General features: G+C 43.6%; 1 protein-coding gene across 1 annotated transcript in view; it reads right to left on the bottom strand.

The window, feature by feature from the left end:
• The window catches only part of SORT1 (sortilin 1), a 54014-nt gene that overhangs the window by 21740 nt on the left and 8822 nt on the right, over positions 1-23452 (bottom strand). Inside the window, exons 2-6 of the mRNA XM_048497266.1 lie at positions 8225-8284; positions 4630-4703; positions 2956-3058; positions 1157-1321; positions 723-796 (exon numbers count right to left, since the gene is read on the bottom strand). Coding sequence (XP_048353223.1) covers positions 723-796; positions 1157-1321; positions 2956-3058; positions 4630-4703; positions 8225-8284 — 476 coding nt within the window. The remainder of the gene's footprint in view (positions 1-722; positions 797-1156; positions 1322-2955; positions 3059-4629; positions 4704-8224; positions 8285-23452) is intronic.

Below are 23452 nucleotides of genomic sequence, written 5' to 3'. Positions count from 1 at the left end.
CAGCTGAGTAGCAGCAGAGTATTGTAGCACAAACTTCCATGGGCTTGAGCCCATTTCACTTGGTGGTTGGAGTGAAACCTCAGCCAGCAGACATATATACACACTGGAGGGGGGAGGGGAGGTAGTAGTAGTAAAGTTAAAGAACCACAGAAATACCAGAAGAGCAGTCTGACATTTCTAAGCAAAACTCAAAAGTTTTATGTTAAAAGTTTAAACCCTTAAGCTGAAGTTTAGACTGTACAATTACGAAGCTTGCATAGAAATTATATGCCCCAAGAGTGCCACAAGGAGCATTTAGAAGACTGAGAAGTGAGAGAGGCGGGGCTGGATCACCACTTCCCTGCACATCTAGCCCAGTGCCACAGAAGCAGTGTATCCAACCACTTCTCCAGCGATGGCTGGAGCAGGGGAAAGGGTAGGCAGCAGGGAAAGGGTAGGCATTCTCCGATGTTCTGATTTAACCCAAGGCTACTAACTGGTAAACTGAACTGAGGCAACGCATAAAACATTTGAAAAAGTGCAGACAGAAGTAGCCACAGTAAAAATTCTTTAAAACTTATACTAAAAATGTGTCCACAAGCAAAAATTGAGAAAACAGCATTAAATATTTCATCGCAGGCCTCTCATCTTTGAAAAATGCAAACAGTCAGCTCTAATCCAACCAAGAGAAAATTAAGCTTTTCACTCTGCCTGGAGTACATGTTTGTTTTTTATCTGCTTACCATTTTGCCAGGCAAACATTTTTGTGGATTTCTTTCCACTTAGCACCAAAGTTCTTGGAAATCCATAAGTTGCCCTGAAAGATTAACAGGATTGCTTGTTATCTGGTGTACTGCTATCAAATGACAGTCACAAATATTTGAAATGTGCCACAGAATTAAACTCCCATAATTCAGTGTTTGTTCCGGCTGCAATGTACAGCATCTCTCAATCTGCCTACTAAAGCACTGTATACTGCCTACCTACACAATAAAATGAATAAATTGCTGTATTTGTCTCAGAGAAGAAACTATAATACAGCCCATTACTACCACAAGGGGTCGCTCATTAATACTTTTTTCTCTTAATGGCTTCCAGGAGCTCAAATGTCGGGCTTAGTCACCACTGCACTAATGAATAAATGAGCCAATGACCAGTTCAGCCATTCCAGACTTACCTCAGTGCTGAGGGACAATAAGAAATCAGAATTCTGAGGATGATAAACTATCTGAGTCAGAGGGTGAAAAGGGATCTCTGTAAGTATAAAGTTTTTAGCAAAATCATCTGATCTGAATATTTTTCCCCCATGGTACAGTCCAGATCTGTCCCCTGTCAATATGACCTAAAAGAAAAAAGACAAATGAGGTCACCTTTCAATGCGGACCCTTAGACTTCATCCGTAGCACCAATTAATCATAGGTTACAGCTGAACAAAGTTGATATGATGTTGACACAGGCCCACATGTTACCAGAATGTACAGAAGTTATTGCTGTACATTGCAAACTTTGAGGTTTTGAAGAAGGTAAAGATCTCTCATTAAACCCAAACCAAAAACACAGCAGGTCCTAGGACAGAAAATGTCAACTTATCTCACGCACCATTTCCTTTGCTTCGGTCCATTGTGCAGATCTGCAGTGTGGTTTTATGCAAATGCATTCACTATGATGCATTAATGCCGATAATATCCTCAAGAGTCCAAGGACTGCCTTAATGACCCAGGATGAAACTAAATCAATATCTGACCAGCGTTTCTACAGTGGCAGCAAACTAATTACATTCAGACAAAATGAAGATCTAGACCTACAAACGGACGTAGCACATCTAATCACTGGCAAAATAGGCAAGTCCTACCTATCTTGTACCAAATATAATACAGTGCAGTGCAGAAGGGGGCTAAGAATCAAGTGTTGCTCTCTGAAAGGTCTGTGCTCTGTCAAGGATACTGATCTGCTCTAACGAGTAACCATGAAATTCCAAGTCATTGCCAGAACACACTGACACAAGCACAATGAATTTAAATCCACACCTGCCAGGCAACAGCTCTAGTTTGCAAGTGGGGAAACTGAAGTCTCAAAAAGGATTTTGTGTCCCTATGTCATTCAGCAACTCAATTGAACTTGGGAGAGAAAGAAGATAGATGTAGAAAAGTTATGGTACAAGAGACACTGGTCTTCAGCCTACAAGTCAGGGCTCTCCGATGGATTGCAGAGCCCAATCTAATTGGTGGCAGGCACCTGTATAACCAACATCTTTTTTCTGCCTTTTGGAAGAACCAGCTGCTAATGTGCATGCACAGGGAACAAAGGCACCACACTCCTGCCCCTTTGCATACTTACTAAGAAGAACAGCAGGACTGCAAAGCATACATAAATCTCCTGTACACTGAACATGACCATCAGTCCATATGGGTCACCATTGGTTATTCAGACCTGCAGCAGCTCCTCCAGGGATTCAGGTGGAGGTTTTTCACATCAGTTACTAATACCTTTAAATGCAGATTCCAGGGACTGAACCTAGGCCTTTCTGCCTGCCAAGCAGATGCTCTACCAGTGAGACACAGATCTCTCTCTCTTTCATGACTTATTCTCCACTACTGTACACCTCTGTGTTTTCTGACCCCAGCTCTCTTGGTTTGCAGCCCACCGTTCTGGCCTCTAGTGAGGCCATAGTTCTAACCTCTTGTCTTCTATTCATGTGGTTCTGATGTCACAGGACTTCCTATCACATGCTTGTAGCTCAGCAGATCCCAGATCTTGAACGGTCAGAGGCCACTGATCTGGGATATATTGCGCCATACACTAAAGAGCATATCAAACAGTCATCACTTGGAGAACAGAGAACAAAGCTCATCCTGGACATCTTAACAATCCTCAAGTTAGCTCTTACTATTCAGCTAGAGGCCACTCCATTTGTAATACAAAAGATATTAATACAAAGGGAGTAACTGCTCCCCAAAGGATATTAGAGTATCTTACCTTCCCTGAATTTTCTGGTCCAATTGCCATTCCAAACTCTGTTCTGATGAATGTGTTGTTAATGAGGTCTGTGATGTCCTTGAAAGTTTTTCCATAGTCCTCACTAAGATTTAATGGAAAGAAATGCAGAAATTTCAGCACAAGAAGACTGATACAAATGGTGACTTTCTCAGTTTTTGGATGACCTATAAAGCAACTGAGAATAGCAGAAAACTGATAGGCTGAACAAATTTCTGACCATCACCTGAGGGACATCAGTCCACATGATAGCTGAAAGCATGGAAGGAGCCAATTTGTGCAGCAGCTAATCAGCTGCTAACTAGCTGATCCACTAGGATCTTAAAATGTCCTACTATTTGCCTACCTATCCACCTCAACCAACACACATGCTTCCTTTCTTACCCTGGAGCTCTAGAGACCACCTAAGTGGTTAGTCTTACACCTTGGAAAACTCTTCAGGTACAGATTCAGTGCATGACAAGTATATTTCTATACTCTTTCTCACTGAAAGATGGATTCATCTGCCATTTCCTGGACCTTTGTTCTGGAATGCTCCGCTTGGGTCCTAATGACTTGGGGACAGAACAGGGTAGGCACTAGGACCCAAGCAAAGTATTCTAGAACAAAGAAGGTTTAGGAAATGGCGGATTAATTCACAAATCTCATATCATCTTTCAGTGAGAAAGAGTACAGAACAAGACTTTACTGCGTTTATTCCTCAGCAGTAGGCCCTCTTCTGCCTACCTTGCAAGTGCCACTGTTACAAGCCTATTTAAACTTAATATATAAATGGGTGACCACTCAAAAATGAGGCCCTGCTGCCAAATTGGTCAACCTGAGGGAATGAGCTAACTTCCTCCTACCAGTCATCTACACAGGCAGCAAAGGATGGAGAGAGTTTGAAATGCTCAATGCCCTTGCCTTTCCACTGGCAAAAAGACTAACAGTGCTGTACAGTTGCCCTCAGCAGGAACAGCTCCTTGCCAGAGGGAAGGAAGATTGGCTAATTTCTCAACTAATTCTGCAGGAGGAAAGCAGAGAAGACTGCCAAAGGTACCAAGGAAGGCGTGATCCCAGCCCTGTTTCTGGCTTCGGTCTAGCAATGGGACTGTTCCTAATAAAGGCAATTGTGTAGCATTGACTCTCTACAGGCCAAATGGGAGGAATGTACATGTAGAGGCTCATTAAGATACTGGTCCCTAAAATTATAAAATTCTGGATTGACTGCAGCAGTTAATGTGTTTATACTTTGGAGAAGACTGTGTTGTATACCTAATTCTGCAGAGTAAGTCGCGGGCAGGATACTTCTGGCCAGAACTAGCCATTCAGGATCTGTATTACTGTTAAAACCAGTACAACCTCTCCCAGAAATTACTGCTGCAGTGCTATGAATCAACACAGAATGTTGCTCCTTCAATGTGTTGGACCCTCCAAGAGATTCAAGCACAGAGATAAGATACACCCTGGCCCTCAGGAAAATCAGCCCTGCTTTCTGCCCACACAGCCGTCCTAGCATTCACTGCTGCCTCTGTAGAATGATCTGTCATCAAAAGAGAAACCCAGTCTCTAATTGCCACACCTAGGATTTGGTACAATACAAACCACCTCATATACAGGACAATCATCATCCTTTTGACAGGTGCTTCAATTCCCAAACATTCAAAAAATTCTCACCTCCGGTAGAGTCTAGACTGCCCATAACTCAGGATCACTAGGGGTACCTGAAATGTGGTCAACACAAGAATAACCTGGAGAGGAAAAAAAGAACAATTAGCTCTAACAGTCACAGTATAAGAGATGATATCCAAGGCTGTCTAAGGCGAAATTACTATTCCATCCTCTCTATATTGGGTGAGTAGCAGTAACGTAGTGGTTAAGAACAGGTGCACTCTAATCTGGAGGAACCGGGTTTGATTCCCCACTCTGCCACTTGAGCTGTGGAGGCTTACCTGGGGAACTAAGATTAGCCTGTGCACTCCAACACACGTCAGCTGAGTGACCTTAGGCTAGTCACAGCTTTTCAGAGCTCTCTCAGCCCCACTTACCTCACAGGGTGTTTGTTGTGAGGGGGGAAGGGAAAGGAGTTTAAAAGCCCCTTTGAGTCTCCTTACAGGAGAGAAAGAGGGGATATAAATCCAACTCTTCTTCACATACAGCATAGCCAAATAAGTGTACTTTTCTGCTATTTTGTGTTCTACCCTCGTTTTGTGCACAGTTCAACTTATAGGCAGATCACAATAACTTTTTCCAGGGGTAAAATAAATCTTCTAAAAGTTAGCTAAAACAAGATATAATCGTTTCCAAAACTGACATATGGAAGCCTGAATTAATAGAGAGTCATCATGTTTTAACTTCACAATTTTCTTTACTGTTTTATATTTTAAAAAACCAGCAGCTCAATGTCGTAATTGAATATTTTGACACCCTGTTCTAGAGTACCAAAATTTTGTGTTCCCCCCTCCTCAAGAGAGGATAATCCACTTAATCCCGCTAGAGATAATTGGCTTGACCCAGGTTTTTCTGTTAATAGCTAATCTGTTTAGAGGTCAGAGAACTCTGCAAAAGAATATCAAATGAAATATTGGGAGCCCAAAATTCTACTGCAACCCTTTTGAGCTGTAACAATGTTGTAAACTTACTGCTAGCCCAAATTGATTCCAAATCCATTTTCTTCTTTTCGCCTAACTTCTGTTAGTCATTTAACTAAGACAGAAGGGAGACTAATCAGAAGTGGAAGTTAGACTATTTGCTACCTCCTACAAAAAGGAGACACTTAACCATCTTACCCATGTCAGCGAACCATTTAACTATGTCACAAACTCATACCGTATTCAGCAGTTAAACAAAAGTGCACTATCTCCAGCTGTTAGAAACTTGAAACATATTCAAACACAAATCAACAGTTGTATCCAAAGTACCACAAACAGAGCACTGATCAGACCAGGTAGAGGTCAATTTGTGGTTGTACTGATTTGATATACCAGACGCTTTGAAGGAATAAGGCCTGCCAACACACAACAATGAATTAAGATGAATAGACAAAGGGGCTCCAACTATAAATTTCAGGCTTATCCCCATTCTGAATCGAGTCTGTGTAGTTTTCAAACACATCAGAGTGAGCTTTTAAATTCTGGCAATACGTATGCTCCTTGATCCACAAGTCACTGTGGTCAGGTGAACCCTGGGACAATCCAAAATAATATCCAGGATGAACTAGCAACTGGGGGGAGGGGGGGCGTCACCAGCAGAATATGGCATAAGATCACTGCCAACTGACCTCTGGCAGGGTTTATTGGCAACTTCAGTTCAAATGAAGGGAAACCAATGTAAGTTCATACCTTTCATGATAGCTTAATTCTAGGTTATTTTAAATTGAGGTGGGGTGGGGGACACATGCAGTCATCATTGGTTACTAGGCATGCTGTATTGCTTCCTTTTTAACTAGAAGCCATAGAAGACAAAAGGGCCTCCTTTGGGAAGGGGTAGAAGTTGGACATAAGCATCTTAGTAAGGAAAGCTTGCCTGGTTAGACAGCAACCACCAATGTGATGCTATGCATTATCTTTTCTCTCTCCCATTCAAGGTTAACCTTTTCTCATCCAAGCTGGTGTAAAGCTGGCAGGAAAGTTACACTAACAGTCAACACAAAGCCTTCAACAATACAGTCAACACAATACTAACCAGCCTGCACAAAAGAGACAGATATCTTTCCATAGCTAAACAGTGGAGGGAAGGGTGAAGATTAATGTCTGCATAAATTCAGGGACCTTGGGGTTTATTACTTTATTGAAAAGAAGTATATTTAACATTACTATTTAACAGCCCAATCCAGGGGGGGGGGGGATAGAGCAGCAGCTGGGAACAGCAGCACACCCATCCAATGGTGTTTCAGGTAGCACAGGAAGGGGGGAGGGATAAAAAAAACCCAGCTGCCTGAAAAATTCCATAGGGAAGTCCAACTTACACCACCCGTTTTGGTGGCATAAGTTAGCTGCTGGAATAGGGAGTGTTCCCAGGCTGAAAGTCCTTTGGGAGCCAATTACTGTTGACTTCAACCAAGGAATGCTTCTGGAATGCGCCTTGGAATACCAAAACAGCCTCCCACGGCACAGGAACACAGTGTGGAATACTACTTGGTTCCTGTGACACAGCACCCTGCTGCTGGGGAAAGTCTCTGTGCGCTGGCAACCATGCTACTCTGCACGGCGCTGATGGCACGGGTGCCAGCACAACCCTTCCACTGCTTCCAATGCGGCTTCAGATTGCACAGTAAAACTGATGCCTCTGACAACTTCACACATCACTTTTGGAAGATAATATTCACGTTACACCTGTATCTACATTACACATATTCTAAAGCAATCTCTGTCACAGGCCCAATATGCCAATGAAGGGACCAGGGCCAGGCAAGACTCCCAGCCAACCCCTTGCAATGATGTCACAACGTTGTGCCGGCACCGTGATGCCATGCCTTTAATGGGCATGGCCGCCATCCGCCTACTGCCTTCCTAAGGGCAGGTGCAGCGGGGGCCTCTTTGCCGTGCCCTTCCCGGCCAGCAATGGCGGCCACACTGATTCACAGTCACTCTTTCACACATGCATATTGTCTCAGCTAGTTTATTTACTGAAATTAAATATCAATATTACAATTCTGATATCCTCTCTTTGGAGAGGACCAATGCCCACCATAATTTCTAGCAACTGTTCACAGGCTGCAACATGGCTCAGTGTTCGCCCCCCTCAAGAGGCTTCACTTGCTCCACGCTCTGAGTGAACAAGCAACTTCTCTGCAGTGGTGGTGCTTTTTCCTCCTCTCCAGCAAGGTCTCATCTCAGAAACAACTGTCACTTTAAGCACTGATGGGCAAACCAGAAGTTTCTGACCAAACCCACAATGAATCATCAAATATGCAACACCTACACAGTTTCTCATAAGCCTCTTTGGTCATAAGTAAGATGGCAATACTGAAAAGAAGAACCTGAATGGCTTGCAACACCCACATATTATATATTCTGTTTGACTGGATCTCTAGTGGATCTTACATATGTTACAAATGAACATGCCCAAATCAGAAAAGCTTGCAAAAGTGCCAGTCCTCAGGGCCCAGAAGACAGGATTAATACTATCTTTCTGAGTGGGAAGATTAAAGTTAAGGCATCGATTGAAAACGTGACTCATGCAAGGACTGGAATTCTTGGTTCACATAGTGAACTTTCAAACCTTTGGAAGGCATATGCAACAATCCACTCATCCTATTTGTATTACTTACCCCAGTGCTGTCTCCAATCCAGGACAGGGATACTGAGCCACTAAGACCATCGAAGACACACTGTGAAGATAATTACAAAGATAATTCAGTCTTTATGGTCTGACTTTGGAACTCTGTTTGGACATGAATATGTATCATATCTAGTTTTATCATAATTTATTTGTGCTTCTTTCCCTGCCATAACCTATGTTCCCTTTTTGTCTCCCCCCACTAATCTAAATTTGTAATCTTACTCTTCCCTCATCCATCTCCTTTCTTAAGAAGTTGCATTGGTAGTTCAAATAAGAAAGAGCTGAATGAAGCTTCAAACAATGCAAATTATAACTGAGCCCTTTTCTTCTATCCATGCTGGCCAGAAAGCAATCTCTTCACTCAAAATGGTGGAAGAATTTCTGGGCACCAATTAACTGATTCTCATGATGACTTTGCCTCTCAACCACCGATTATAGCCACCAAGTCCAAAAGGTCATTCAGTCCACAAGCGTATCTGTACAGCATGCTCTGAGTTAGATTTAAAGATAAAATTATAAAACATGTAGAAAAGCAAGACCTGCTGAGAAAGAGTCAGCATGGCTTTTGCAGAGGCAAATCCTGTCTTACAAACTTACTAGAGTTCTTTGAGGGTGTAAACAGGCATGTGGACAGGGGTGAACCGGTGGACATTGTCTACTTGGATTTCCAAAAGGCTTTTGACAAAGTTCCTCACCAGAGACTGTTGAGAAAACTCAGCAATGAAGGAATAAGAGGGGAAGTCCTCCTATGGATTAAAAACTGGTTGAGAAACAGGAAACAAAGAGTGGGTGTAAATGGGAAGTTCTCACAATGGAGAGATGTCGGGAGTGGTGTCCCCCAAGGATCCGTTTTGGGACCAGTGCTCTTTAACCTATTCATAAATGACCTGGAAGTAGGGGTGGGTAGTGTGGTGGCCAAGTTTGCAGATGATACCAAATTATGTAGGGTGGTGAGAACTGCAAAGGATTGCGAAGAGCTCCAAGAGGACCTTGATAAATTAGGTGAGTGGGCTCAGAAATGGCAAATGCAGTTCAATGTAGCAAAATGTAAAGTGATGCACATAGGGGCAAAAAATCCAAACTTCACATACACGCTACAGGGGTCAGTGCTATCAGTCACAGACCAGGAAAGGGATTTAGGCGTCTTAGTTGATAGTTCCATGGGAATGTCAACTCAATGCATGGCAGCTGTGAAAAAGGCAAACTCTATGCTGGGGATCATTAGAAAAGGAATTGATAATAAAACTGCAAAGATTGTCATGCCCTTATATAAAGCAGTGGTGCGACCGCACTTGGAGTACTGTGTCCAGTTCTGGTCGCCGCATCTCAAAAAGGATATTGAGGAGATAGAAAAAGTGCAGAGAAGGGCAACAAGGATGATTGAGGGACTGGAGCACCTTCCCTATGAGGAGAGGCTGCAGCGTTTGGGACTCTTTAGTTTGGAGAGGAGACGGCTGAGGGGGGATATGATTGAAGTCTATAAAATTATGCATGGGGTAGAAAATGTTGACAGAGAGAAATTTTTCTCTCTTTCTCACAATACTAGAACCAGGGGGCATTCATTGAAAATGCTGGGGGGGAGAATTAGGACTAATAAAAGGAAACACTTCTTCACGCAACGTGTGATTGGTGTTTGGAATATGCTGCCACAGGAGGTGGTGATGGCCACTAACCTGGATAGCTTTAAAAGGGGCTTGGACAGATTTATGGAGGAGAAGTCGATTTATGGCTACCAATCTTGATCCTCTTTGATCTGAGATTGCAAATGCCTTAACAGACCAGGTGATCGGGAGCAACAGCCGCAGAAGGCCATTGCGTTCACATCCTACATGTGAGCTCCCAAAGGCACCTGGTGGGCCACTGCGAGTAGCAGAGAGCTGGACTAGATGGACTTTGGTCTGATCCAGCTGGCTTGTTCTTATGTTCTTAGATTTCATGCTTCGTGCAAGAGTTGATCGAAGAAAGGTATGAAAGCTATGAACGAAGATTCAATTATGGAACAGTTTGGAACAGGAAAAAATGTACGCCTATTACTAAGTACATCTGCATGGCAAGAAGTCGGCAAGAAGTTTAGTTTTCTCTCAAACAGCTGGCGTGCCCAATGTGATCATCAACTCTACCATGCCACTGCTGAAACAAAACCCTGAACTGTGAGTTGATCAAAATGCAGCACCACTATGGTTGAAAAAGCAGCTTGGGGTTTTGAAGTGAAAAAAATGGAGGGGGAAGAGTTAAGCAAGAGTTACTCTCTCCCCACTGACACTACTTCTGCTGTGCCTTGCAGCTTACCCAGGCTGCTTGTGTGTTTTTTTTAAAGTACAGTGGAAAGAATCACAGAACTCCACGTAACATGTGGCTTGAGCTCAAGTTCCCTCACACTTCACATTCCTTGTAGCTTGTGCCAACACCTGTTCAACTGGGTCACAATGACAACTACAACAATCTAGAACTGGGAAAGGGAACAACTTGTGCCTGGTTCCAGCTTCCAAAAACATAAAGCTACAAAATTAGGGCTTGCCTACAGGTGTGTATCAGCATTAATGCAAAAAAGAAAAACAAACCTTCATAACCAGTTATAATAGCAGGGGTGATAACTAAAAGGTGGGAATTAAGACTCTGGGATGTTGCTAATATTGCTGCTATTCTTGGCTATTTCAGATGGTTAGCTAGGGAGATTAGCTACAGTGATACTAGATTCAAGTAAAGTAGACACAGTCAAATTCTGAAAGTGTTTTAAGCCATAGAAAAGCACACTAAGAGGAAGGGGGAGGAAACTGAAATATATGCAATGCTTCCCTTCTCATCAAACTTCAACATACTAAGAATATGAATCACTTAGCACATAAAGTTGTACTGCTTGGCATATTTATGAAGTTTTTAAAACACAAATGTCTGTTTTTTCAGTTCAATTCAGTCAAAGTTACTGCAGTCAATAGACCCATGTATTTTTTATTAAAGTAATGATGTGAAGTGTAACAACAAAATTAAGACCAAAACAATTTGTTAAGCATTTCTATCACTCCCACCTCCCGTAAATCTTAAACAAGTGGCTTTCAATTTCAAGGTAAGGTTATCAAGAGAACTGCTCATAATATTCCTAATTGAAGAACTAGTTGATTTAAGATAGAGATAAGCCAGGTAATAGTGTCAGGCAGAAAAGTAGGACTATGAAACTGCTCATTAGAATCTAGGAGGGTTAAATTACCTTCTCAGCTACACTAGCATGACTCTAATTAGTACCTAGTACAAAGAAGGGAGACACTGCTAAGAACTACTTGTGTACAGACTAGACTTTTTTAATAAAGGCTTGAAATGGTCAATACCAGGGGTCTTAACTGAAACAGGGGTCTTAACTGAAGTATGTAAAACTGTATCTGACTTGGACATAAGTTCATGTTTGCTAACAAACATAAAACTTCTGACAAATTTAAAATTAAGAAACAGCACCACAAGCTGGGAGAAAGTTTTAGATAAAGGAATTGGGATACAGTGCAAGCATGTACATAAAATATATGTAAATAAAATATAAGCATGCCAAGGCATTCATCTTGGCATGAGTCAGAGCACTTTCGCATGGATCACACATTAATTTAGTACCTTAGTAATATTGCAAGCAATATTATTGTTCATTTCATACTTAATCTCAGCATTATATTTATATTCAGGAGGTGTGGCCTCAGGTGGAGAATCAGGGATGTTTTTTTCCCTTTCTGTGACAGCAGCGACACCTATATAAATAAATTCCGTTCCCTTCTTAGAATGTAGGAAATGCAAAGTATTCATGTTTAAAATGCCTGGGACAGAACCTTTGCCATTGTGGCACCTTACCTGGAGAACCTCCCTATATCTATTCACCTGAAAGTATTTTGGGCTTACTACAGCAAGTGAAGGCTTTTGTGTTCTCAAAGGTTTTTGATTGTAATTATAATCTGTTGACACTGCTGGCCTCATCCTCCTTCCTTTCTTCTGTTTTCTTTTTTTCCACCCTTTTTTCTTTTTCTCCTTTACCTTTTGTTTCACTCTCTCTCTCTCTTTCATTGTATGGCTGATATATATTACTGATATTTTAAACTGTGGGTTTTTTTATTAGAGTATGGATTTTATTGATGTCATTGTATTTTTATAACACACATGAGCCATTTCAAAAATATGTTATGAGACTGCATATAGATGTTTTAAATAAAATCTAGAGTTAAACTGAGTTTAAAAAGGACTATTTCCTACATAACAGCCACTTTCACACAGCTCAAAAACCAAACCTGTTTATCAAAGAAAACAGAATCCTTGTTATTCTTGTGAAAGTAATATTACCTAGGCTTCTACAGTTTCACTGAAAGCTGATGGACATCTGAAACAAACAATTCTGAAGCGTATGAAATCACTGATATCTAAGAAAGTCAAGTCACATCTTTTGTCCTTTGCCATCAGTCAGCCAAGCAAGACCAACAACCACTGTAATTTCCCACTCATCCCAGTTTGTACATGCATGAGCACTGCAACGAGTCATAACAGTATCCCACACTCCACACCCTGAAAAATAAAGGTCATAAGCACATCCCTAAAAGTCACCTTACTACAAACAGTTTTTGCTTGTTCAAATATCATTCAGTTTAATCACTGAAAACACAAGAGTTAAGAGCACTTAGCATATTTACTGGAATGACCACTCAGGGACCATACCAGCTTAAGTCAAGCAAACTTGCTTAAGTGGTACACACATGGCTCATGCTGAAAAAAAAATCAGAAAAATGTATGTAAGATTATCCTGCCACTTGAAGTATTGTTGGACTAGAATCTGGGAGATCTGGGTTCAAAGCTCCACTTTTGCTTTGGAAGCCTGTTGGGTGACCATAGGCCTCAGCCTAACCTACCTCACAGGGTTGTTGTGAGGGTAGAATGGAGGTGAGGAAAACAATGTACGCAACTTTGGGTTCCCACTGGGGGGGAAAGGCAGGGTACAAATGAAGTAAATAAATAAATCAGGTAAACTAAACCTTCACCAAATAATCAGCCAGGATGCATGGCATAATAGGCCCTACTGCCAGGTTTGAGGAAAATGTCTGACAAGCATTTGAAGAATGTGGGTTTACTATAGTTCTGGTCTTCACACAGCTCTTGCCACTACTATACCATCAATTTAACCCTAAATATAGAGGCAAAGTCACTATTTCCAAAAAAATTGTTTCCAGCCTGGCTATTAAAGGCTAGTTTCACTAGCTTTAATTACAATACGGAACTCACAAAAATAGATTGAAGAGCTAAGAACCTTGAACTAGAAAACATTGGCAGAAAACTGTCTGAGAGCCAAAACTGAAAAAAGCCTACTGAGAACTGCAAGGAATTGAGTTTTTCCAAGACAAGAAATGGACTGCAGAATAAAAACAGCAAGATTGCAAAATGTTATTCCATAAGCACAGATGATTCAGTCCAAAGCCTATGGAAAATGCTATTACTATATGATCATAAGTTATATGCTGCTAAGACAATATCTGCTCCGTGGTGACTGAAGTGTTTCCACATAGAAGAGGTGTGATATGCCCAATTTACAGTCTAAATACTTGATGATGAACAATACAATTTCTTCAAGGTAGGGGGCCTTGTGGAATTGTATGGAGCCATAAACTAACTTGGAATGAACCAGAATCTGCAGATTCAGAACAGTAGATGTGCAACAGTATCCCATGAAATAGAACACAAGAACTACAGAACATTTAATTATTTCATGCAGTTAATTTTTAGTCAGTTTGTATAGGGTAGGGATGTGAGTCTGTAACCTTAGTATATGACTTCTGGAATGCATGACTGGACAAATTTCAGTCCTGGATCAGGACCCATGCAGGGTGCTAGAGAAAAGGTATGATGATTTTCAGTAGCCTATCAATATACACTAAAATTTTGAAATGACTTGAACAAGCAATTTCCAGAATTTTGAATCTCAAGCCTATTCTGCACTTAATCCAGGCCAAATAATAATCTACCTAAGTAATCATTTTGTTATTTTAATACTATTTCTCTCTGCTTCACTTTAATAAACTACCTTTGCAGTAGGAAAATTGTTTTTTCTGAATCTATCCTAAGTAACCCAAAGTTTTTGTCTAAGTTTATAAGATCACCTCTATTTGCAAAAGCACATCTGATTAATGAGGTACATACATTCAGAGAATTAGATACGATTTTTTCAAGTATGAAAATTTCATTTCTCCCTCACTACACACTTAGCCAGGATTAATGGTAACAGCCCCAGTTGCTCACTTCTTCCACACAGACCAAGGATTAATAAAAAGATAACCCCCAAGTGGAAATAATGAAGCTGATGTCTATCATAACTAAAGCATCCCAGTACTGAAGAGCTCAAAGAAATACTGGTACCTAAGTGCAAATTACAGACACTTAGCTACACAACTAGTGTCTCTGTATTGCTGCAAACAACACAAAAACAACATGAATTTATCAGGAGGCACTGCAAGAACAAACACAGCAGTAATTATTTGTTGGAAAGGTGGCTAGAGAATTCAGATCTAAAAGATGTTCAGATTGTTTACCTAGATTCCTTATATACAGAGTTGAAAACTTATTTAACATTCAGGGTGGGGGACAAAGATGACAGCGTACCACTTTCTCTTGTGAATAAAAGCAGTCACAGAACTCTTGTGAATAATAATAGTCACACAGCTTTCACAGAGACTGAAACCAGTGGCAAAAACCAAGGCATTTCCAAGCCATGTGGTTCCACACATTCACAATGTCAGTTATCAGTGGACTACTCAGTGATACTAACCTATCAAGCATGTTTCTTGTGGTGATATCACTATTTATCAGCACTGCAACCAGCACCTCAAATTTCTAGTAACCTTTGTTTCTTACCTTGAACAATCACAACTATGCAGGTTTTCCTGGGACAGTGTGTTTGTGCTAGGGTCACACCTACTTACTGATGTAGCTATCTTTTCAAGGTCTATCACCATTTCTCCACCGACCCAGACAATTTTGAATGTTCTGCTAAACGGTCCATTGGTAGACTTACCCTGAAGGGGCCTTCTCCTGGACAGCAACGAGGGCATCCTGATTGGGTGATTCCTAACTCATTCACAGGGAGGCAGGACCAAATTTGTTGTCACTTCCTGAAGAAGGCTTGGGCACCCATCTTGGCCCCAGTATTTTGACTAACATAGTAGTATAAGAGAATAACTCCAGAAAACACGTGAAGAAAAACATTAGGAAGTAGCAACAGAAATATGAGTCAAAGAACAACAACTGGCAACAAGCCGAATTATATAATTTGGTATAACTGGATGTCTAGTCTAGAAACTACGTTGGTGGCAGCACTTCTGGTGGAATGAGCAGTGATCCCTAGTGGAATAGGAATGTTGGATGACCTATATGCTTCTGTGATGCATGTTCTAATGTTGGAGCTGATGGCTGCCTGTGACATTTGTGCTCCCAGGTTAGGCGCAGAAACATTAATGAACAGAGACTCAGTTTTTCTGATGTCTTCGGTGCAAATGATGTAGGCCTTGAGAGTTCTCCTGACATCCAGGGTGTGCCATAGAATTTCTTTGGGATGCTTTGGAGAAGGAAAAAACGAAGGGAGCACGATTTCCTGTTTGAGATGAAAGGACGATCCCACCTTTGGGGTAAATGTAGGGTCCAGGTGCATGACTACCTTGTTCTTGTGAAAAACGCGCAGCTGAGAGTTAACTGACAGGGCGCGGAGTTCAGAAACTCTATATAGTTTCAGAAACTCTAATAGTTTGTCGGCTCAACCAGTCGGCTTTGATGTTGAGGTTCCCCCTGATGTGTTCTGCTGACAGTGACTTGAGATGTATCTCTGCCCAGGACAGGATGTTGACGGCATCCTGATGTAACTGGAGAGATCTCGAACCCCCTTGGTTGTTGAGATGTGCTTTGGCTGCAACGTTGTCCGTTCTCACCAGTACATGATGGCCGTGGATGTAGCGCTGGAATTGCTGAAGGGCTAAGTGAATGGCCATCATCTCCAGAAGGTTGATGGGAAGATGTGTCTGGGCTTGGGTCCAGATTCCTTGAGCTATGTTGTCCTGGAGAGAGGCTCCCCAGCTTCGAAGGCTGGCATCTGCGAATATCTGTATTCTGTTGTCGTGAAGGTATACCTTGCCTGTTGACAGGTTCTTGAGGTGTGACCACCAGGTGAGGCTTTGTTTGACCTGAATCGGAATGACTACCGTTTTGTCCCTTTTTTGCATGATATGCCATTGATAAGGTCTCAGGAACCTCTGGAGGGCTCGCGCATGGAATCGTCCCCATTGCAGCATATGGATATGAAGAGACCCATGGATATGAAGAGACCCATCAACCTGGCTAGTTGCAGAAGTGACACCTTCCTGGCTTTTATGAAGGATGTCGATAGTCTCTGTATCTTGAGGGCCTTCATGTGAGGGATGAAGAGTGCGTTGTTCCGTGTGTCTATTATGGCCCCCAGATGCTCCATGCGCATTGCGGGTTAGAGCAAACTTTTTTGCAAGTTGACTAAGAAACTGTGAAAGGCAAGTGTTTCCATCACCAACTGCACATCCACCCCCGCCTGTTCCCGGGAGACCGACCGGACTAAGATGTCATCCAGGTAAGGGTGGACGTGAATGCCCTGTTCTCTTAGGACTCTAATGGGCGCTAGCAGTACCTTGGTGAACACTCGTGGAGCTGTGGCAAGGCCGAATGGAAGTGCCCTGTACTGAAAGTGTTCTTCTCCCGCCGCGAACCTCAGGAAACACTGGTGTTGTGGATTGATCGGGATATGTAGGTACGCCTCGGTGAGGTCTAGCGAAGTTAGATGGTCCCCTGGCCGAAGATTTTCCACGATGGACCTGAGGGTCTCCATTTACTATAAAACAATTTGTGTTTCTAACAGCATTAGGATATTTATAAGAAAAAGCAAGTTTTAGTAACTACTGAACTTTATGCAAAACACACATACACACACATATATACTACATATACTGATTAACATATCTAATTTTCAGTACAACCCCTCTGTGATTACTTAAATCCAGAGACTGGAGTCATGAACAGACAGGACAAATCTATCTACAAGCCTAAGAAAAGTCGGAGGTTTTCCAAAAAATTGAAGTCTAAAAGCAAAATTAATTGGTCATTTTAAAAGTTGCAAAAAGACAGAAGGAGCATATGAAGTTTCAAGAAATGAATGCCCTCAATAGCTGCTGCTAGGCAATCATGATAGTACTGCCAGCCTTCAAGCCTTGGTTTCTGTCAGTAAAGGGAATGGGAGAGGGTGCAGGGGCCTTTCCAGGACTGTTTTGGCCTTTGAAGGAGGATCCATCAGGGCCAAGACCAGCATCAATCATCAAGTAACATGGTACCATGCAACTTGCCAGACACCCCAGACTTACTGCTTGCTACTACTCAACAGCAGCCCCCCACAAAAGTCAGAGTGGTGCAATGGTTGAAGTTTCACATTAAGATCTGAGAGATCTGGGCTTGAATCCCAATTTTGTTGTGGGAGCTCACTAGGCAACGTTAGGCGTGTCACATACTCTCAGCCTAACCTACTTCACAGAGTTGTTGTGAGGGAAAAATAGAAAAATGGACGAGAGAATTATGTAAGCTGCTTTGGATCCTCACTAGGGGAGAAAGGATAGGCATATATGAATTACGTAAGTAATAAATACAGCTGAATATGGTGGGGGCAGGGAATAAAGGCAGGGTGGATGTTGTGTGGGAAGGAGAAAACAGAAAGTTAGAAATATGTTGACTTCCAGAAGATAAAATGCAAACAGGAGGTAAATATGATAGACAGCGGACGAGAAGTAGATGTGCTCGTTTGCTTTCTGACCTCCGACCTATCCCTAGGAACGAGGATGGCTGGGTTCAGGGATACTCTGCTTCGTCTCTGGTGCTGATTAATGCCAGGTCCATAAACAATAAGACCGCAGTACTCCGGGATTTTCTCGGAGATCTGCAAATGGACCTGGCTTGTGTCACCGAAACCTGGGTACGTGAGGGCGAGACCGTAGCCTTTGAGGCGTGAGTCAGCCCCCAGGTTTCAGCAGATGCCTCCACCAGTCTCGAACCCAGGGCCGGGGTGGTGGTGTAGCAATGTTCATCCGCAATTCCATTCCCTTCAGGGCAGTCCCCGTCCCGGAGATCACCGGCATGGAGTGTGTCGGCCTGGAGTGGTTGGCCATGGAGAGAGGTTAGCGGTCCCTTTCTGGTGTGTACCGGTTAGCGCCTAGCTACGCGACTGACTGACCTTCTGCGGCTTTACTAGAGGTGGGTGGCCGATCAGGCGTTGAGGTTTCCCCAGGCTTATTGTCCTGGGTGACTTTCAATGTCCGGCGTCGACACCGCCTCATGTATGGCGACTGCGGACCTAGTGTCATCCATGGCGACTCTTAGGCCTCTCCTTAATAAATTCTGGCCCCACCCATGAGGCCGGGCACACGCTGGATTTGGTCTTTTGGGTCGGGGGTTAATCTGGTGCATTATCCTCTATTGATAGAGAGTGCCATGGTCCGACCACTATGCCCTGAAGCTGCGGCTTGACATGCTGGCGCCAGCCCCTGTCTAGGCTGGTGACGAGGCTGATTTATGCCTCGCCCACACAGAGACTTATGGATCCAATTGGTTTCCTGAATGCTCTTGCGGGACCCTGAACCCTTGCACACTTGATGAGCAAGTGGAGGAGTTGGAATTCCCGCCTCTCTGATTACGCTATCAAGACTGTTGCTCCCCAGCGTCCCTTCATGCCCTTTCCGCTCACGGCAGGCTCCATGGTATACAGAGGAGCTGGCGCCAGATGAAAGCGGGTGCTCAGACGATCTAGAGATGAGTGTGGAGGAAAGTTTCATTGTGACGAAGCTTTCGCTTAGCCGAACGCATCCTATAGGACGCTTTATGAAAGCTCTATGAGATGGCGACGAAGGAGGCGAAGAGGGTTTTCTTCTCTTCCTCTCTACGCATCTGCTAGCTCTCGCCCGGCTCAATTGTTTCGGATAATTCGATCTTGACCTCTTTATCAGAGGGTTCTACAAATCGATGAATTAGCTTATTAGCTGTGTGTAGAGGCATTTATGAGCTTTTTTTGCCGAGACAAAGTCGCGTCAGTCTCCGCCAGGACCTTCCTGCAACCTTTAACTACAATTGAGTGAACTGGAGGCTCCCTTGTCCGTCTTCTGGCCCTTTGTTTGGCCCGGTTTTCCCTGCTCTCCGAAGCTGCCTAAGTTGACAGGATCTTGGCATGCTGTTAAGACCACTACTACCTGTCCTCTCGGATCCGTGTCTCCTTCCTGGCTAATTAAAACTTGGCCGGGAGGAGTTACGCACCCCACCTGTTGAAAATCATCAATGACTCTCTCCTTGGAGCAAGGAGTCTTTCCAGATGGGTTGAAGGAGGCAAGTGGGTCCATCCACTCTTAGAAAATATCCATCGTTAGATCCCTGGAGATCTGGCCAATTACGCCCCCCGCCTCGAGATCTTTCGTTTCTGGGGAAGGTAATTGAGAGAGTGATCTGTTGGAGCAGCTTCAGGGTTTCCCTGGATGAAACATCAGCTTTCGACCCCTTCCAGTCCGGCTTCCGCATTACTGGGCATGGGACGGAGAGCGGTTCTCGTCAGCTGTCACAGATAATGCGCTCCGTGACGCAACTTCTGATCGGTGGCGGATCAGCGCTGCTGGTGTTGTTAGATCTCACCGCAGAAGGCTTGATATTGGTCGCATCATCGCACCTTTTGGCCCACTGGGCCTGGCCGCCTCCGGGGTCCGGGGCACTGTCCTTCAATGGATTGTCTCGTTCCTCCCGGGCGGAGTCAGCAGAAGTGTGGTGATTATGCGGGGACAAAGCTTCCTGGTGAGGTGCCCGCTTCATTGGTGGTTTATTGCCTCAGGGGGCATTATTGTCCCCACTGTTATTTAACATCTATATGCGACCCCTTGCTCAGTTGGTGCCGGAGCTTTGGGCTGAGTCTGCCATCAGTATGCTGATGACACTTCCAGCTCACATTCTAGTCGATGGAGGCGGGAGCTGTCACCGCCCCTGCAGCTCTACATGCATTGTTTGGAGGCTGGTGCGCTGGTTGGATTTACAACAGAGCAGGTTAAAACTTTAATCCCATCGAAGACGGAGATCCTCTGGCTTGGCCGGGGAGAGATTGGGAATTCCAGCCGCCCGGTGTGGGAGGGGGTCACATTGGCGCCCGACTCTCCTCCGTTCGCAACCTGGGGTCCACCTGGATTCGTCTCTTTCCAATGGGAGACCCAGGTGGCCCATACAACCCGGGCTTGGCGTTTTTCCATCTTCGACAGGCCCGACGGCTGGCTCCCTTCCTCTCCAACTGGACCTAGCCACTGTGATCCATGCAACGGTCACCTCCAGGCTGCCAGACTATTGTAACTTCGCTCTACAGCTGGCCTTCCCTTGCGTCTGATTGGGAGAGAAGCTAAAACTGGTCCAAAATGCAGCTGCACGTCTGCTCACAGAGCAAGTGCCATCTGGGATCATATCCAGCCTGTGTTGCACCAGCTGCATTGGCTCCCCAGTGGAGTTCCGAATCATCTTCAAGGTGTTGGAAAGTTGACCTTTAAGGCCTTACGCGGCCTGGGGACCCTACGTACCTTCGGGACCGCATTACCCCATATGTCCCGAAGTCGCACCTCTGCGCTCAGCGCAGAGGCCAATTTACTGGAGATCCCTGGCCCCTCAATGATGCGGCTGGCCTCCCACTTTCGGGCCAGGGCCTTTTACGGCTCTGGCCCCTGCCTGGTGGAACACTCTTACCACCAGCTGTCCGGTCCACTCGCAAGGGACCTTGGAGAGTTCCGTGGGGCCTGCAAGAACCGGATTGGCTCCACCCGAGACGCCTCGGAGAGACTCAGGCCGGCCTGAGGGTGGTTCTTGCTTTCATCCTCCCCCTGCTGTATAGGGTCCCTAACATCATCGGGACCCATCACTCTTCTTGGGAGGGTTGCATATGGGTTCGTGGGATACTGTTTTAGAATGAAAATTTTAAACTTTTATATATTTATGTTTATATATGCTTTTATATTGTTCACCGCCCTGAGCCCTTTGGGGATAGGGCGGTATACGAAATCAAATAATAAATAAAAAATAAAATAAATAAATAAATACACGGAAAGTGAGGTATCCCCCACAAGATCTTCCCATGACATCTACCAGTTCTTCCCTGCAAATAACCTCCATATTACTGTTAGATGGCAAACAAGGTAACTAGGTATTCAAATGCTGAATAATGGCCATGCAACTAGTAGCTCTACCAGAAATTTGCACAAACCCGGAAAACTGGTCTGATCAACCCACTGAGCCAAAATCCAAGGACACTGCCCATCTTACTGAAGGTGAAACCATCACAGATTATGACTACATTAAACGTCAGGCTAGGCTGGATACACAGCTGCGAAATTTTTCCAGGAGCTAAACATATTAAACATTTAAGAATTTCCATCTGTGACACTGGCATTCCATCTTCCTTCAAGGAGTTCAGATTGATTCCCATTTTAAAAGGTACCAGAGAATACAGCTACATTGAAAAATATATGACCATCACATGATGTGTATGCATCTGTTGCTTGCCATTTCCAGCTCTGAAGTGTTTCCTGTGTAAATATTTGTCAGAATGAGCTGAGACAGTAGCTCTAATATGTAAAAGAAAGTCCACAAACTACATGGATTTCCAATTTAGACTGCATCTCTGACCTATGAAAATCCAAGGTCGTTTACAAGTAAAAACAAAATCTTGGCAATCCCAGGCACAATAATAAACATATTTCAAAATGTTTTACACAATAATGCTTTCAGATTGCCCTAACAGGCTAGTAACAATGACACAAAATTCACATATCATGGTTGTGTGTGTGTGCATCCATTTTTGAAGATTAGCAGTCAAGAATCCCACCCCCTAATAGCAGAGCTTTTGAAAGGGTGGGTTTCTTCCGAAAGTCTCCTAACCCACAATTTAGAACAGGGTCCCTAATTTTGCTGAGCCCATAAGGCTCTGATAGCAGGTAGTGGGCAATGTAATAGATTCACAATGTTCCCCTGGAGTTCCAGAGTGTGTGCACTCTGGGACCCCAGGAGTTTCCCTGCCACCACCTGTGGGAATGTTTCCCTGCCACCACCTGTGGGAATGTTAGGATTTATCAGAGACTGGCCCATACCAGTCAACACCTCACTCCTCAAACATGGCTCTATGTGCATGTAAGAGACATTCTGTACAGTGGAATGAGCTGCAAGCACCTAGTTCATGGAAAAGAAAACCCAGAAAATCTTCCAAATATGTAAATTGTTACAAGTTTAATTTTACACACAAAGGGCTGCAAACCCAAAACTACAGAAAACAAAAGGAAAAGAGGTTTCTTACTAATTGAACACTTAAGCTTCAGAACATCTCCCTGCTTTGGGAAACAGATCAGCCTTACCCACCCACCCCCAACAGGTTCCTTGGCAAAGCTGACAAAAACCTTGCCTCTTTGGACACAAATGTATAGGGGTTCATGGGGCAAGGAATTCCTTTTTTAGACCAATGAGAAACAGCAGCCCTTCAAAACGCCTACTGAAGAAGCTGTTTACCAATAAACCTTTTCCTCAAGATCCTGGGCCATTTTTTATGGCTTGAAAATGTGGTGGTGTGCAAAACATAGCTTGGTGTTCAGACAGCCCTGACTGAGGAATTCTCCATTGTTTGACAGTTCACCATGACAGATGGCCAAGTTATGACAAAGGTATGCCAATCCTTTCTCTCCCAAACTCCCTCCCCACATGGTGTCCTGGCATACTGTACTTGTCTCCACATAATGGAGTTTTGTGCTTTACTACAAACTCAATACAGGTCAGGCTTGTTTCTCATCATAACATAGAGATCCATCCATAACAAGCACCGCTCATAAAATGGCTGTCAATCTGGGGTGCAGGTGTGGCCAGTTACAAAATAGCCAGCTCCCATAAAATGCTAGTTGGTTCCAAGCCAAGCACCCTCCTATGATGGAGCCAGCTGTTTCTGAATGCATGCTTCCTGCTGACACAAATGTGATGTCTCCTGATCCAGTAAGGAAGCAGAAAGCTGGGACTGGACCCTTGTTTTCAAAAAGAGAAAATTGGATGCCAAGAAACATATTAGCAGGTGCCATGCTGGGGATCACTAATTATAGGGAATGGACAAACTCATGGTGTAGAAGCAATCATTTCTTCTGTAAACAGAAGAATGCCAATG

This window comes from Sphaerodactylus townsendi, linkage group LG05 (assembly GCF_021028975.2).
Source record: "Sphaerodactylus townsendi isolate TG3544 linkage group LG05, MPM_Stown_v2.3, whole genome shotgun sequence".
Classification (NCBI taxonomy): domain Eukaryota; kingdom Metazoa; phylum Chordata; class Lepidosauria; order Squamata; family Sphaerodactylidae; genus Sphaerodactylus; species Sphaerodactylus townsendi.
The sequence above is the reverse complement of the archived record's forward strand: the minus strand, read 5'-3'. Positions and strand labels throughout refer to the sequence as shown.